Source organism: Myotis nattereri (assembly GCF_964212035.1).
Source record: "Myotis nattereri genome assembly, chromosome: 7".
NCBI lineage: Eukaryota > Metazoa > Chordata > Mammalia > Chiroptera > Vespertilionidae > Myotis > Myotis nattereri.
In genome coordinates this window covers 20,262,433-20,277,353 of record NC_138082.1, presented here as the reverse complement: position 1 = coordinate 20,277,353, position 14,921 = coordinate 20,262,433, and the positions used below count along the sequence as shown (strand labels likewise).

Here is a 14,921-nt window from a genome sequence, read left to right as displayed (position 1 = left end):
ACGAGCACCGTGCATGGCACATTGTCTTCTTGGAAGAAGCCATCTCCATTGGGATACGCCATCAACATGATAGGATGAACTTGATCAGCAATGATACTTAGGTATGTTGTGCTATTCAGGCGTTTATAATGATCTGGCCACTCAGCGTATAAAGTACTGATGAGGTATTTCATGTTCTCAGTTTCATCCTGAGACTTTGAAGTCCAGTGTACATTTGACATTTCTGGCGCATCTTAAATAATGGCTCCGTGGGCTGTGACACCTGAGGATTTGGACGTGGAAAGAGCAGAGACGGCTAACATTTATTGAGTTCTCATTAGGAGAGAGGCATCATGCTAAGTACTTTTTGCACATTAAATAATTCCATCCTACAGCACAGCTAATAGTCACTATGTCATACTTATAACAGAGATGAGGAAATGCAGACCCAGGAGCTCAAAGTTGCTCCAAACCATATGGCTGCTGAGTGGTGAGCCAAGGACACAGTCTGTCTGGTGACATGTACTTGGGCAGATATTTACTATCCTATTTACTGTATTCCTTTAAGCTAGGCAGCCCATGTGAATTATAAACATGTGGTGGTTTCTTAGCTCTCAGGGCTGTTGTGGGGATAAAATCAAACCGTTGTAAGTGGTATGAACTGCTGGCTCTCGCTCACGTAGGACACCAGAAATGGGCACTTCCCTTTGAATCCTTCAATTTAGGTTAAAGCCACCTACAAGCTAAACGACAGTGTCACCCTTTGGGAGGTCCTCCTTGTCCCTGGGTCTTACAGAGTCCTAAAAGGGGATCTGTCTGGCTCCACGGCCACCTGCCACTGTCCCTGTGTGCCATGCGGGGTCTGGTGGGGTACTGGGCCTCTCCCAGCTGGAGCTGTTGGTTCACACTGAACTTGACCTCAAGTAACACCAGAAGACACCACCCTCCACAGTGGGTTCATCGAGTCATACCTCAGGGATAACAAGTGAATTTAAAATTTCAAACTTTTGAGCCCATCTTGAGAAATCAGGATATTTAACATAAAAATTGATATTTATAATGCCTCAAAAGTTTTTTAAATAGGACGATACTCAGTCTGGATTCCTACATGGCTACCACTGAGTAGCAACAGTCCCTTTCAGAGGGGTGTATGCTACAGTGGACGCAGTCCTTACCACTACCTACTACTGGCTGGCCCCTGCCACTAGTGAGGATTCAAGGGTGTTTTTTATTTTTTATTTTTTTTTCTCAGTGTCTCCCCATTCACAATACAGACCAGGCAAAGAGCCTGAGCTAAGGTGTATATGGGGCAAGTTTCTCTGCCTCCTATTTCTGTACAGTCAGTGGAAGAACACAGCCTGTGGTAAGCACCAGGAGGCCTCAAGGGTGTTTTTTTTTTTAAAAAAAATATTTTTATTGATTTCAGAGAGGAAGGGAGGGGGAGAGATCAATGATGAGAGAGAATCATTGATCGGCTGCCTCCTGCATGCCCCCTACTGGGGATCAAGCCTGCACCCCAGGAGTATGCCCTTGACCAGAATCGAACCCTGGACCCTTCAGTCCACAGGCCGACGCTCTATCCACTGAGTCAAACCAGCTAGGGCAAGATTCAAGTTTCATTTGTCATCACACGTGTCATTGCTTTTCATTGTGGAGACCCAGCTCTCTGTGTGCGTGTCTCTACAAAACAGACCACACACAGACAGGCTGTGTATTTCCTAAGGCCAGCAGCTTTATTGCTTTATTTACTCTTTTCTTACCTGGCCCCTTGCAACACCTGCCCTGCTCCTGGGTCCAGTCCCTCAGCCACACACACAGCCACTTCCTCTCTAAGGGCTCTGTGCCAGGGCAGATTCCGGCACCCACCTGCAGGAAGAACCTGCAACCTGTAAGCCTCTTCCCAGTTTTGAAGAGCCTTTGAAATGCGAAGCATTCATTCTGTTCTCCAATGGTCCAGTATCAGTGTGTGAAGGTACTTCTGAGGAGCCAACCTCCAGAAGCCCAGCGGTCCATTTCTCCTCTGCCAGGAGCTAGGGAAAAATAACTGTGCAGCCCAAGTTGCTTTCCTGAGGAGACCACGCTGTAAGGTGGCTAAAAGCACAGATTTGGAAGCTGGACTAACCTAAATCTAAGCTGGCTTGCACCCCTTACTGCTTGGGTGAGCTTGAAAATTTCACACCGTGCCCCTGCTTTGTGTCAGGACCTGGCACAACCAGTGCTGTGTGGTTGCTATTGTTCTTAAAGTGCAAATAAAATTGTTAGCAGCTCGCTCCACTGTGCCTTTAATGGGGAAGCCCAGCTCTTGTAGAGTTTCTGGTTTCATAGTAGAGACTAAGGGCACGTTATCCCTTTTCCACACCAGTAAACATTCATGAGGATGTGCTCCAAGGAAACAGGCCCTCCCAAACAGTCCTGTTTACTCTGCTGACTGCCCAGTTGAGAGGGAGACCCACAGCCCAAAGTACAGCAGACATCTGTCCTTTGCACAGGTGAGGAGGCCCCCGCAGGGCAGCAGGCATGGCTTACCGCCCAATCCCCTCCCCAGAGTTCAGGCCACAACAAAGGTGCCCCCACATGAGCAGTGGAAGGAGAAAAGGGATTCTGCTCTGTAGACAAAACACAAATGTCACCCCAAAGGGCAGGATAAGCATAGCAGGGGACCCAGGCCAACTGTACAAGAGCAGGCTGCCTTGAGTGACAGGTGAGCAGGTTGTGAAGGGGGTGTCAGGTGGCCTGGAAACAATGAAAGAATAGGGGGCAGGAGTCAGGAGACCTGAGTTCAGGCCCACCTGGCCTACTAGCTGAACGGCCTTAGGTGAGCCGTCCACTGTGCTGCTCCTCAGCCAATGAGGGGACAGACCAGGTGTGCATACTGTCCCTTCTGGCCCATCCCCCGGCCTCTCATACTAGAGTGGTCATGCTTATTACATGTTCTGGCTGACCTAGTCCTGACACAGTCCACTGTAATCCCCAAAGCAAGAACTGTCTATAAGATCCAGGGCCCTAGAGCAGGTGCTGCTTAGAACCTTGGGCCTTAATTGGGCTCAATAAAAGCTTCTCCCCCCTTCATAGTGGTGGCTTCTATGTGGAGCACCCCACACTTACTATTTACTTATCCATTCTTCCATTAATGCAGCATTTATTAAACTCGTGCCACTTATAACTGGGATGAATGAGACAACACAGGGCACAAAATCCAGAAATGCACCCACAGGGCATGACCTTGGACCTCTGAGAACTGGTGTCAAAGCATCCTGCCATCCCCTGCCTAAGAACGCATGCCGTGGCTCCCTCCGTGTCACCCTAGCTTCCTGAGACAGGTGGGTGAAGGGGGTACCAGAGGGCCAAGCCAACCTCCAGCACCACTTAAAGCACCATCACGGCTTCTTGCTCTGGACTGAGTCACAGTCCCCTTCCCTCTCTTCTTACAAGGCAGTGCATGGCATAAAATCAGAACATTTCCACAGATTTTTCCCAAACTGCAGATTTTTCCGTATCCTAGGCTCTGGTGTCAGGAGCCTCTTCTTTTCCCAGAAGCCGAGACGGCGTCCCACTGACAGAGCCTGATAATAAATGAGTTCATTACCCTGGCTGCTGGGGCCCATGACAGCCCATCTGCTGGCGTGATTAATTAAAACTCTGACTGGCGATGGAGGCGCCATCTCAGGGCAGAAAAGCAATTATTCGGAGCATCTTCCAGCCCAACTTTCCTGTTGGCTCCTAGAGAGAGGGACACCAGGAAGGGAGAGCAGGGTCTTCCGGGCCGGTCCCATCTCCTTCCCACCTTAGGTTCCCTGTAGAGTCTCCTCCTGGGAAGCCCACTAGAATTAAGTGGAAGCGAGGGGTGGGCCAGATCCTCAAGTTCCCAAGTGCAGCAGGGGAACAATCCTTAGAAGAGGGTTTTCCCCCTTTTTGGACCCGTGCTCAGGAACTCCCCACTTCCATCTGCATGCGATGTGCTTGTCGTTCCGTCTTGCCAGTTGAGTGTGAAGCAAGGGTGGGAGGCCAGGCCTCAGAGACTCCAGCCATGTGCAGAGCCCTGCATTTAGGGGATGTTGGTGTGTTCCTGGTCATAAACAAGGCTACTTTGGTCCCAACTGTCTGTGACAAGTTGTGCTCCTCTCTATGTCAGGACCTAGAGGAGAAGGAAAGTCGCAAGCTCTGAGGAGCTCCACTACCTCTGGGAAGACAGAGACACCATGTCTGTCTGATTTCTGCGCCCACTGTCCTGGGATGGCAGTGTGAGATCCAACGTGGGCTTTTCACTTGAATGAAACCACAGTAGGGACCTCACCACCTAGAAAAGCATCAAGTTTGCCTTTGGTCTATGGAAATCCTGTGCCTGTTCTTCACTTCTCAGGCTTAGGGCTCTCCTACTGCCCTGGAACAAAACTTGCTCTGGAGCCAGCATCCACACTAAAGGATAAATACCTGATAACAGGTTAAATTATTATTTTTATTTATTTTATATATATATATACACACATATACATATACATATATGTATATAACAATATCTAATAAAAGAGAAACATGGTAATTGGTGTACGAACGCTACCCTTCCCATTGGCTAATCAGGGAGATATGCAAATTAACTGCCAGCCAAGATGGCGGCTGGCAGCAAGGCAGCTTGAAACTAACATGAGGCTTGCTTGCTTCAGTGATGGAGGAAACCAACGTTCCCCGCCTGCCTTACAGGCCTCTGAGCCTGCAGTTTGAAACATTTTAACAAATATAGAAGCTAAACAAAACCCCAGAAACCTGCTTTCAGCCCGCTGGGATCTCAGAGCTGGAGTTATACATTGTTTTGATTACCTGCTTTCAGCAGCGGAGGCCTAAGAGCTGGAGCCTCGGAGCTAAAGCTGGCCCAGAATTAAAAAAAAGAAAAAGAAAAACGGAGCGGTTGGGAGCTTCCGTCACCCGCCAGCCTGAAAACAGCCCTCAGCCCCTCACCCAGGCTGGCCAGGCACCCCAGTGGGGACCCCCACCCTGATCCAGGACACCCTTCAGGGCAAACCAGCCGGCCCCCACCCGTGCACCAGGCCTCTATCCTATATAGTAAAAGGGTAATATGCCTCCCAGCACCGGGATCAGCGGAGCTGCGAGGTCTCCCGGCACCGGGATCAGCATGACAGGGGGCAGCGCCCAAACCCCCTGATCGCCCTGCGGCTCTGTGTGTGACAGGGGGCGGGCCCACAACCTCCCTATCTGCCCTGCTCTGTTCGTGACGGGGGAAGGTGCCCCAACCCCCTGATTGGCCCTGCTCTGTGGGTGATAGAAGGCGGCGCCAAAACCCCCACCCCTCCCACGGGCCCTGCTTTGTGTGTGATGGGGTAGAGCCATAACCTCCCCATCGGCCCTGCCCTGAGTGTGAGAGTGGTGGCGTCCCAACCCCCTGATTGGCCCTGCTCTGTGTGTGACAGGGGGCGGTGCCCCAACTCCCCTATTGGCCCTACTCTCTGAGAGACAGGGGGGAGCTCCTCAACCCCCTGATGGGCCCTGCTCTGTGCGTGACAGGGGGCAGCGCCCCAACCCCCTGATTGGCCCTGCTCTGTGGGTGACGGGGTGGTGCCGCAACCTCCCCATCAACCCTGCCTTGAGTGTGACAGGGGGCGGTGCCCCAACCCTCCAATCGGCCCTATCCTGAGCGTGACTGGGGGTGGCATCACAACCTCCCGATCCGCCCTGCTCTGTGCATGACAGGGGGCAGCGCCCCAACTCCCCAATTGGCCCTGCTCTGAGCCCGACCAGGGGCTGCACCTAGGGATTGGGCCTGCCCTCTGCCACCCGGGAGCAGGCCTAAGCCAGCAGGTTGTTATCTCCCGAGGGGTCCCAGACTGTGAGAGGGCACAGGCCAGGCTGAGGGACCCCCCCCTTCCCCCCGAGTGCACAAATTTTTGTGCACCGGGACTCTAGTATATATATATATATTGTTGATAGTATTACAAATATCTCCCATCCTCCCCCACTTTCCACCCCTCCTCCCAGCCCCAGGTCTTCATTACCCCATTGCCCATGTCCATGGGCTATACACATAAGTATAGAAGTTTTTTGGTTTAACTCTTCTCGTCCCCCCAACCCTATATCGAGGTATGTCTTGCCATGCCTCCCTGAGTCTTATTTTGTTGGTCAATTCATTTTGTTCATTAGATTCCACAAATAAGTGAGATCATGTGATATTTGTCTTTCTCAGTTTGGCTTATTTCACTTAGCATAATACTTTCCAGGTCCATCCATGCTGTCCCAAAGAGTAAGAGGTCACTCTATTTTACAGCTGCATAGTATTCCATAGTGTAAATATCCCACAGCTTTTTTATCCATTCATCTAATAATGGGCACTTGAGCTATTTCCAAATTTTAGCTATCCTATATAATAAAAGCCTAATATGCAAATAAACCAAACAGCAGAACGACCAATCGCTATGACGTGCACTGACCACCAGGGTGCAGATGCTCAACGCAGGAGCTGCCCCCAGCCCACAGGCCCCAGGTCAGCCAAGGTGGGTGCCAGCGGGGAGGCCCCTCCCCCCCCAATAGCCACACTGGTCGCCCCAGATTGCCCCTGATCGCTGGCCAGGCTTAGGGACCCTACCTGTGCACGAATTTCATGCACCAGGCCTCTAACTGCAAATAATGCTGCTATGAAAATAGGGGTACATATATTCTTTCTGATTGTTTTGGGGGGGGAGTTGTAGGATATATTTATTAGGAGTGACTTCATTTTAACAAGGACCAGAGCCATGAGCTATAGCAATGAGATGGGTGCACTTCAGAACCAGAACCAAGGAGTGGAGGGATGGAGCTTTTGGGTCTTTGGGACCTCCCAGAAATGAACTGCTATACCAGCAATTTTCCACCAGTGTGCCACAAGGATTTTTAAAACATGCAATACCTGACTATTTAATCAGGGGCACTGAACGCCTTTCCCTTAGATTGCAAAAAAAAAAAAAAAAAAAAAAAATGACAATAGCCATATGGTGTGAATGAATCAAAATTATACCTATTTTTGATCATATTGGCATATATATTATTAAAAAGTATACTTTTTGGTGTGCTGCAGAACTTTAGTAATTATTTTCTGTATGCAATTAGATGAAAAAGGTTGAAAATTGCTGTTCTATACTAATATACAAGGTTAGCACCTCTCTTTTTTCATATCCTCAACACTACCTTACTGGAGTTAGCATCATTTCATCATATTATCTCACCAGGAAAAAAGTGGGGCTCGGGGGTCCTCCACTGACTCTAGACTCAAGAGTCCTTCATTACACGGCCCTAAAAACTCAGAATAGACATATACAAGGCAGGACCAGACGGACACTTCCCTCTGCATTGTTTGGAGGTTACTGTTTCATTCTGTGCACTGAGCACTCTTGCCTCACTGATAAGGACTTGATTTGGTAGGAGGAAAGAGAAAGGGGAGTGGCGAGGCGGGAAAGAGACAAAGGAAGAATCCCTGCTTTGTTCCCTACAGCCCTAAGATGCAGAGACCGCAGCCTCCAAGCTACCCAGGAGGAGCAACTGGACAGCCTTTCTGCCCATGTCTCTCCAGGCAGACAGAGGGAAATGCTGCCCAGAGTAGGGGGGAAACACCAGGAGATGGTGCCCAGACATGGCCACACATGGAAGCAGCTGGGGATCTTTACTACTGATGCCGGCTCCCACTTTCTGACCTAATCGGGAGGCTGTGGCCTGGACGGCAGTAGTTTTTAAAGCTCCTGGGGTGATTCTATGTAGAGCAAAGTCTGGGATGTGCAGTCCTGCCTGAGCCTCCCAACCAGCAGCCTCTGGGATTCTCACCAAGTGTGGGCCCCAACAGCGAGGACAGAGCTGCAGGGAGCTCAAATGCGCCCTGCATACTTGCAGCCCTGTGGTTACCTGGCTTGATGGGGTTTCCTAATCCATGGCAAAGGCAACACAGATAAGAGCTCTGCAGGGGGCTGCAGAAGACAGGAGGTGGCTGATTGGAAGCACTTTCAAAGGGTCCAAGAGGGACGTGGCTGAGGCAGGAGGTAGAGGGAAGGGTGTGTCATGGTGAAGCAGTGCCCACACAATGCCATAAAGGCAACATAAAAAGACAGGCCACATGTCTGGGACCAGACACTGCCCGTGCATGTGGTCTTTTTCCTCAAAATGTAAGAATTCATAAATAGGACACAAAGACACATACATATCAATAACAGGTAACATTTATGGAACACTCTGCAGTTTGTTTCATATCCACATTCTCAATAAATGCAGACACAGATTCTTTCTTCACAATTCAGCAGTTTGACCCTTTCCACTCACACAGGATGTACAATCACCCCTCTGAGAGAGGCCCAGGCCATCGGCCAGCGACACTGTGGCGGGTGTGCAGGGCCAGCCAGCAATTACCCCACAGAGGGAGGCCCAGGCCAGCCAAGTGATGACACCCCATGCCTGTCTCCCACAGAGGCAGGCACCCGGTGGTGGGGAGTGGAGAAGGGGGGGGGGGGGCAGTGTTGCACAGATGGCAAGCAGTGGCAGTGGTGGGGACAGGGCCAGCTGCTGGCAGCCAGGGGAAGGAAAGCCCTGATAGACCCTGATTGCTGGCCGGGCCTAGGGACCCTACCTGAGGGTCCCAGATTGCGAGAGGGCGCAGGCCAGGCTGAGAGACACCCCCCCCCCCTCCATGCATGAATTTTGTGCACAGGACCTCTAGTGAAATGATAAAATCCTAACTGCTGTGGTAAATTTCTTTTTTTTTTTTGGGGGGGGGGTGGTCACTAACATGTCAGAGGGCAGAAAGAGCGTCTTTTCTCCGTGAGGACACCATCACTCGCTGCTTAGAATGGGTATGCAGGAGACTGCTTCCCCTCCCACCTGCTTACAGAAAACCACCGGCACAGACAGCCAAAGTACTGTGGGAATAAAAGGCTTACATAAAAACAGAAATGGGTAGGACCTATCCTACCCATGGCTTTCCAAACCCAGCTTTCTGTTATAGGAAACGAAGGGCACCAATGATCAGCATGAGCTGTGACTGCTGAGAGGACCAGCGATGGACCACACCTCCTGCGAGGACTGAGAAACTCAGCCAGGGCCCTGCCATGGTCTCGATGAGAGAGCTTCATGAGGGCTGCCACCTTTACCAACACCCCAGGTCAGGAGGAAGCCCATTTCCAGAAACTTCAAAGCACATGTGCTATATACGGAGATCAGTAAGACCACAAGCAACAACACACCAATTAGAAAACAAGGACACTTTATAAACCTGCACGGGTCTAAACATCCCTCCTGTGTGTGTGCTCATTACACGAAGAATTAGGAGGTTCCTTCCGTGCAACCTCAGAGACTGTCTCCAGAGCTTCGGTCCCTCCAGGCTGTTCTGTGTAGAGGTCCCAGCACGACAGTAATGACGATTCGTGTCGATCCCCACACGTCCAGGACCTAAATCAAGTCCAGCTGCAACAGGAACAACATGTTCAGAAAGGAGCCAGGCCACTGCAGGCCACTGCTGCTCTGGTGAGTTTAATGATGGTGGTTCTCTTCGCTGGCAACACACACGGATGTGCATTCTAGTCCACCACTAACTATTTCAGGAGTTAAATACCAAGTATCTCCTCATTGTAATGCTAAGAGCTTCTCCACAGAGAGGTGACAGCTGTTACTGGACGGGCTGCCATGTCACGTGAGCCTTAAAGGCAGAAAGTTCCCACACCTAAAAGATGGGCACAAACGCCAACACCTGTACCCAGCCCCCAGGCACTGCAATGGGATGAGGTCCAGAAGACCCCACATGCCTGCCAGCCTGGTTTGTTTGCATTAAGTTAAGTGAGAACATTTAAGAATTAGGCTTCTTAAAGGCTGGTTTTTATTCATCAACCTACACAAATCGCATGCTGTATCGCTTACTTAGGCTGACAGCAATTTCAGGAACTGGGTCATTTTGCTACCACAGGAATAGCCTCCCCAGCTCTCTTAGTCCTTCAAAGAGGAGGAGTAAACTGGATGAACTATATGACTAAAACCACTGAGCACAGGAACTCCCACTATGAAATCACCCGATTAAATCTATGATGGCAACAAATAACAGTGTGGGAGCTTCCGGTGTGTTAGGAATGAAAGCACAAGTAAGAAACGAGGCTATGACCAGCAGCCTCTGTGCTACGCTCACAGGTTAGACAACTTCCAGATAAGCCCGTTGGTGTGAAAGTACTTACTAAATCATCCACATCACCACCTTCTTCAAAGAGGGCTGCTCTCTCTTCATTTGGATTTTCTTTAGGGGCCAGAAACTGTGAATATAAAAGCAGTTATGATACCAAAACGACATTCCTCCTCTTGAGATGAAGACACAAACCGCTAGCAGGGCCACAGGCAAACCTGATACCAGCTCCTGATGGCTCCCAAGAAGCGTCATCTCAATATTTGCTCCTGTGTTTGTCTCTGGGTGAAAGACTAATTCTGAGGTTGAACTGTCTACACTAACTGGCCACCGAGAAAGTGCCTGTGAAGAGGGAGACAGTGACCCTGTGGAGTCCCACGTCAGGCAGGGAAGATGCCTGATGTTCCCACCTGTGCTCCCAGAGGAGCTGTGCGGGGTCATTAGGGTTAAGAAAAGAACCAAAAGCCCTAAACCAGTATGTCTTAGTCTCCTTTGAAGGGATCATAAAAATGAAGGGTTAGAATTAAAGATTATAAACCACTATTCTCCAACTCCTCTCCTCTGTGGGCAAAAGAGGCAAAAGGAAGAATTTCTTATCAATGATATAAAACAAATAAATAGGTGAGCTTGGAGGTTATTCCATTCATTTTCTGGAAATCCATTGTGTTAGAAGCTGTTTGAAAAGAAGTGGATGAGAAAACTTCTCCTGTACCCGTCTGCTCAGCAGCCACGCTCCAGACTTGCAGCTTCTGAAAGGCAGAGCCACAGCAAAGCCAGGGCTTGAACAGAAGTCTGCAAAGATTTGGTAATAAAACTCAGACTTTAAAAGGGTAATGAGAGCCCTTGAAAACGATCTGAACACCCCTGCTCTCATCCTGTCCCTCTGAGAGATAGCAGTGGGAACTCTTTTTCTTCAAGGCACATGGTAACCACATCCAAGAGCTAGGTTTTATCAACCACTTATCTATCCTAACACGAGAAGTGATCTTCTGGCAGCGTAAGTACTTAAAATGGCAGCAGAGATGAGCCTGCAGGAGCGAGTGCTTTTAAAAGGAGAGGTGGGAAGTGGGAGGTGGGAGGGGGGCAGGCATCCCATCAGCATTCCTCGGGTCAGTGTACACGGAGCACGCATGTGGTGAGCGAACCTGCCCTCCCACTCTTGCTCTCTTGAGGAGCAGTGTAGTTGTACTTTCCTCACTTCTTCACCATGAAAATATGCAAGAATTGCTTTCCCTATGTGTACATTCCTGTTATTTTTATGGTGTAATGGATACAATCGAGGCTCCTGAAACCTAAAACTTATAGACTCAAAATATGTCTCTTCAACAAGTCACCCTTTAAACATTAGGCTGTGCATAGCAAGTCTTAGAAAGCAAGGCTGCATGTCCTTCCATTCCCCATGGGCAAAACTCACACAGTTAACCAAATGCGCACAGTGCAGGCTGCATGTACAGAACTGGGCGGTGCTCTCGTCAGCACCCTGGACTGTGCCATGGCGGCTTGTTTTTCATGCATCCTCCCCTGAACTTGTAACCCGCAGTCAAAGCAAACCCACCATCATTATCTTCAAGTCTGACTGAGAGATTAAGGGATTTATGTTTTTCTAAAGACATTTATGGATCTTTCCATCGCCCTTTGTTGACCCTAAATTGGACTGTGTTCAGTGCTACAGTCAATGGGAGAGAGAGAAAATGCTAGCAGTAAGGGTACAGTCTAGAACAGAACTGTAATGCAGCTTCCGTACCATTAATTCTATTTATTTATTCTGGTTAATTATTAATGAAGATATTTGAGGACCAAATACAGATAAATAAGAAATCTACATGTGTATTTGCATATGGTTAATGTCTAAAGATTAAACTCTGCTCTATCGCAGAATCCCAAATTAATTTTTATTTATGATTCTCCTAATTATTATAACTATTAAAAAGGATTTTTATTTTGTTTCTTTTCTCATTTCTCCAGTGTCAGGAATGTAATGGCTAAAGGATAAGATATCGGGTTGGGTGAAGAAAATATAAAGCAGAGCTGTGTCTTGCTCCAAACCTCTGTGAGGCCACAAATGCCCAGCACCACTCACACACAGACAAACTGCAGGCCAAAGGCTCCACAGGGCACCGCATCTTCTATTACCCCTTAGTAACCTGATCCATGGTGGGTGCTTACTGAGGAAACTAGAAAATCCCTCATGCTTTTTGGCACACAGCCCTAAAAACTCCATATTACCATCCTCTCCCCACCTGCAAAGCCCCTTTCACGCTGCAATTAGAGGATAAATTGAGACAGGGCTATCTGCACAGCAGGACGGAGATCTATATAATTAAACTCAAATGGCACATCTCTGAGACTAGGCCAAATTCCTAGGAAGAGAGGAACAGCAGCAAACCAACTTTCATCTCCATCCAGTGCTGAGCGTCTGCAACTGAGTGTCCTGATAGCGCTGCTCAACATTTCTGCGTAAGCAAATCATGGCTAAAAGCTGGGCTGCTGTCCATTATCCTCCCCAAAGCCCCAGGCAAGGCTGATCTCTTACATGTATCACTCCTCCTCATCAGAGGTTTAAACTGCCAGTGATTTCCAGGCTGCAGAGTGACAAGGAGGGACAGACAGAGCAGAGAATTCAAGGATGGGCCGGCTTTCTCAATAAGAGAAACAGATTCTCTGAAGGCAGCAAAGTGGGTAGGCACCAATTCTCATCTTTTCTTGTGCTCTTTCCCTCTACAAGATGCTGAAAAGGTAGAAAATAAATAGAAAGGACACGTGGGTGACACACTCCTTCTTCCTCAGAGCACCATCACTCAATAGGGGCTACCGAGAGTCTCGTTACTCAGAGATCTTTAGGGGATGGATAAACTGTTACTTGTCAAGTACACAGAAATACAATCCTGGCCCCAAGCAGAGAAATGGAGTCAATAACGTTTGTACAGAAATTTCCAGTCCTATCCCTCCAAAGAACTAGAAACTAACAATCAGCTTCTGCTCAGACCCTCACCAATCCCCAAGTCAAAGGCACATGGTTTCCATAGGGCTGGTTTCAACACCAGCAGGTGATTATACACTCAATAGTCCAGATGTATAAAAGCAATAAATGTCAACAACAGTAAAGAAAGCTAAATTAGGCAGCTGCAAGAAAGCAAGTGCTAAAAAGCTAATCCTCCTCCCCACCATAGAACTTGTATCACATAATTATTTAGACTAGCTCAGCCTCTCTGAATCCCAAGAGAAATGATAGTACGAAAGCCACAGGGATTAATCCCCTTCCCCCATTGTTTTTAATATGAAGTAGAAAGAATGGAGGACTGGGGATGGTCCTACAACTGGCTTCCTGGGCAATGACTTACCACGAAGATCTCAGACAAATCATTTTACTTTTCAAGGCCCTACGTTTCTTCATCCATAAAATACAGAGTTGGCACAAGATCAGTTATTTCTCAGGTTCTGCCCCCTGGGCACGGGTGCTCTCGATCTGCCACTCCTATCAACTGAGGAGCACCACCTTTACCTGTTCTACATATCAGGCTCCCTTGTAAGTGTTCAGTTTAAAAAATAAAACTCAGCTAAGAGATCATTAGGATTCTTTCCAGCTGAATAAATTTTATGCAACATAAGCCAATGTCCTCTGCCTTAGTTAAGAATCTGGTTTGTTTAGATTCTTCTAATTCAGGGCTTCTTGACAGTGTCATTATCAACATTTGGGGCCAGATAATTCCGTGTTGTGGAGCTGTCCTGTGCACTGTAGGATGTTTCAAAACTTGACCCACTGGGAGCCAGTAGCACATTATTTACATTTCTTAAAGAACCCTCTGTTGTAACCACCAAACATGTGTCTAGACTGCCAAATGTCTCCTGGTTGAGAAGCATGTTCTCACCCTAACACAGTTAGCATGAAGAAACCTAAAGAAGATAAAGAAGATAAACTTCAAGTAAGAACCAGCCTATCCCGACCTTTCACAAGGCACTGCCCTTTACTGACTGTGGCCTGGAGCGAAGGACTTCCCAGATGCTCCTGGAACCTGCCAGGATAAACAGCCACCCTACCCACCACCACGCCCAGGGAATAAACTGACGGATGAAAGGCAACAAGAGCTGCACCAAGGCTTTACCAAGCATCAAATGTCAATGGCATGTCTGAGAATAATCACCAGAAAGAGAAAAAAGTGAACTGAAAGAATTAACAGGTTATAATAACAATAAAAACGAATGTAAAAGTGGTAATATTTTTGTTGAGGCTTCAAAATGCAGTGAGAGTATCTGTACACCTAAAAGAAAGTGACTACCTATATCTAACTTTATGTTATGGAAGAACTTTCTATTTCTGCAGCATGGCTGACTTATCTACATTTCTCAAAGAATCCAAACATCCTCACATTTCTAGAATACAGTGGGGGACATGGCTCTCCTTAAGATGTGCAAGTGTGAAGTTAGAATTTCATAGTCATTTAAAATGGACATCCCTGGATAATTATTTCCTTTCAGGCCACCAACAGCAAGAATCTGACAGCTTGCCAATTTTAAATAACTTAAAAATATCTTGAATTTAAATGCACTGTGAAGACTGCTCTTCAATCTCACTAATTACAGTCGTTTCCTTAATTATTTGAAAAATGACCAAATGTAAAACACTTGTGTAATAAAGACAACATAAATGACTATTTTAGTACACAGTCAAAAATGACCACACTTCCCTAACCTGGCTAAGAGAAATAACTGACACATGTCTCTCCCATTAAAACCGAAAAGAAGACCTGCCAGAAATTTCCAGTCCTATCCCTCTGCAGAACTAGAAACTAACAGTGCATCTGTGCACCAAAGG

The 14,921-nt window shown here is 47.9% G+C and overlaps 1 protein-coding gene across 2 annotated transcripts in view; it reads right to left on the bottom strand.

Moving 5' to 3' along the window:
- Positions 1 to 9,188: 9,188 nt before the first annotated feature.
- The window catches only part of XRCC5 (X-ray repair cross complementing 5), an 81,801-nt gene continuing 76,068 nt past the window's right edge, over positions 9,189 to 14,921 (bottom strand). For both annotated transcript variants that reach the window (XM_081095419.1, XM_081095420.1), the window contains exons 20-21: positions 10,164 to 10,238; positions 9,189 to 9,405 (exon numbers count right to left, since the gene is read on the bottom strand). In XM_081095419.1, coding sequence (XP_080951545.1) covers positions 9,391 to 9,405; positions 10,164 to 10,238 — 90 coding nt within the window. In that variant the 3' untranslated portion in view covers positions 9,189 to 9,390. The remainder of the gene's footprint in view (positions 9,406 to 10,163; positions 10,239 to 14,921) is intronic.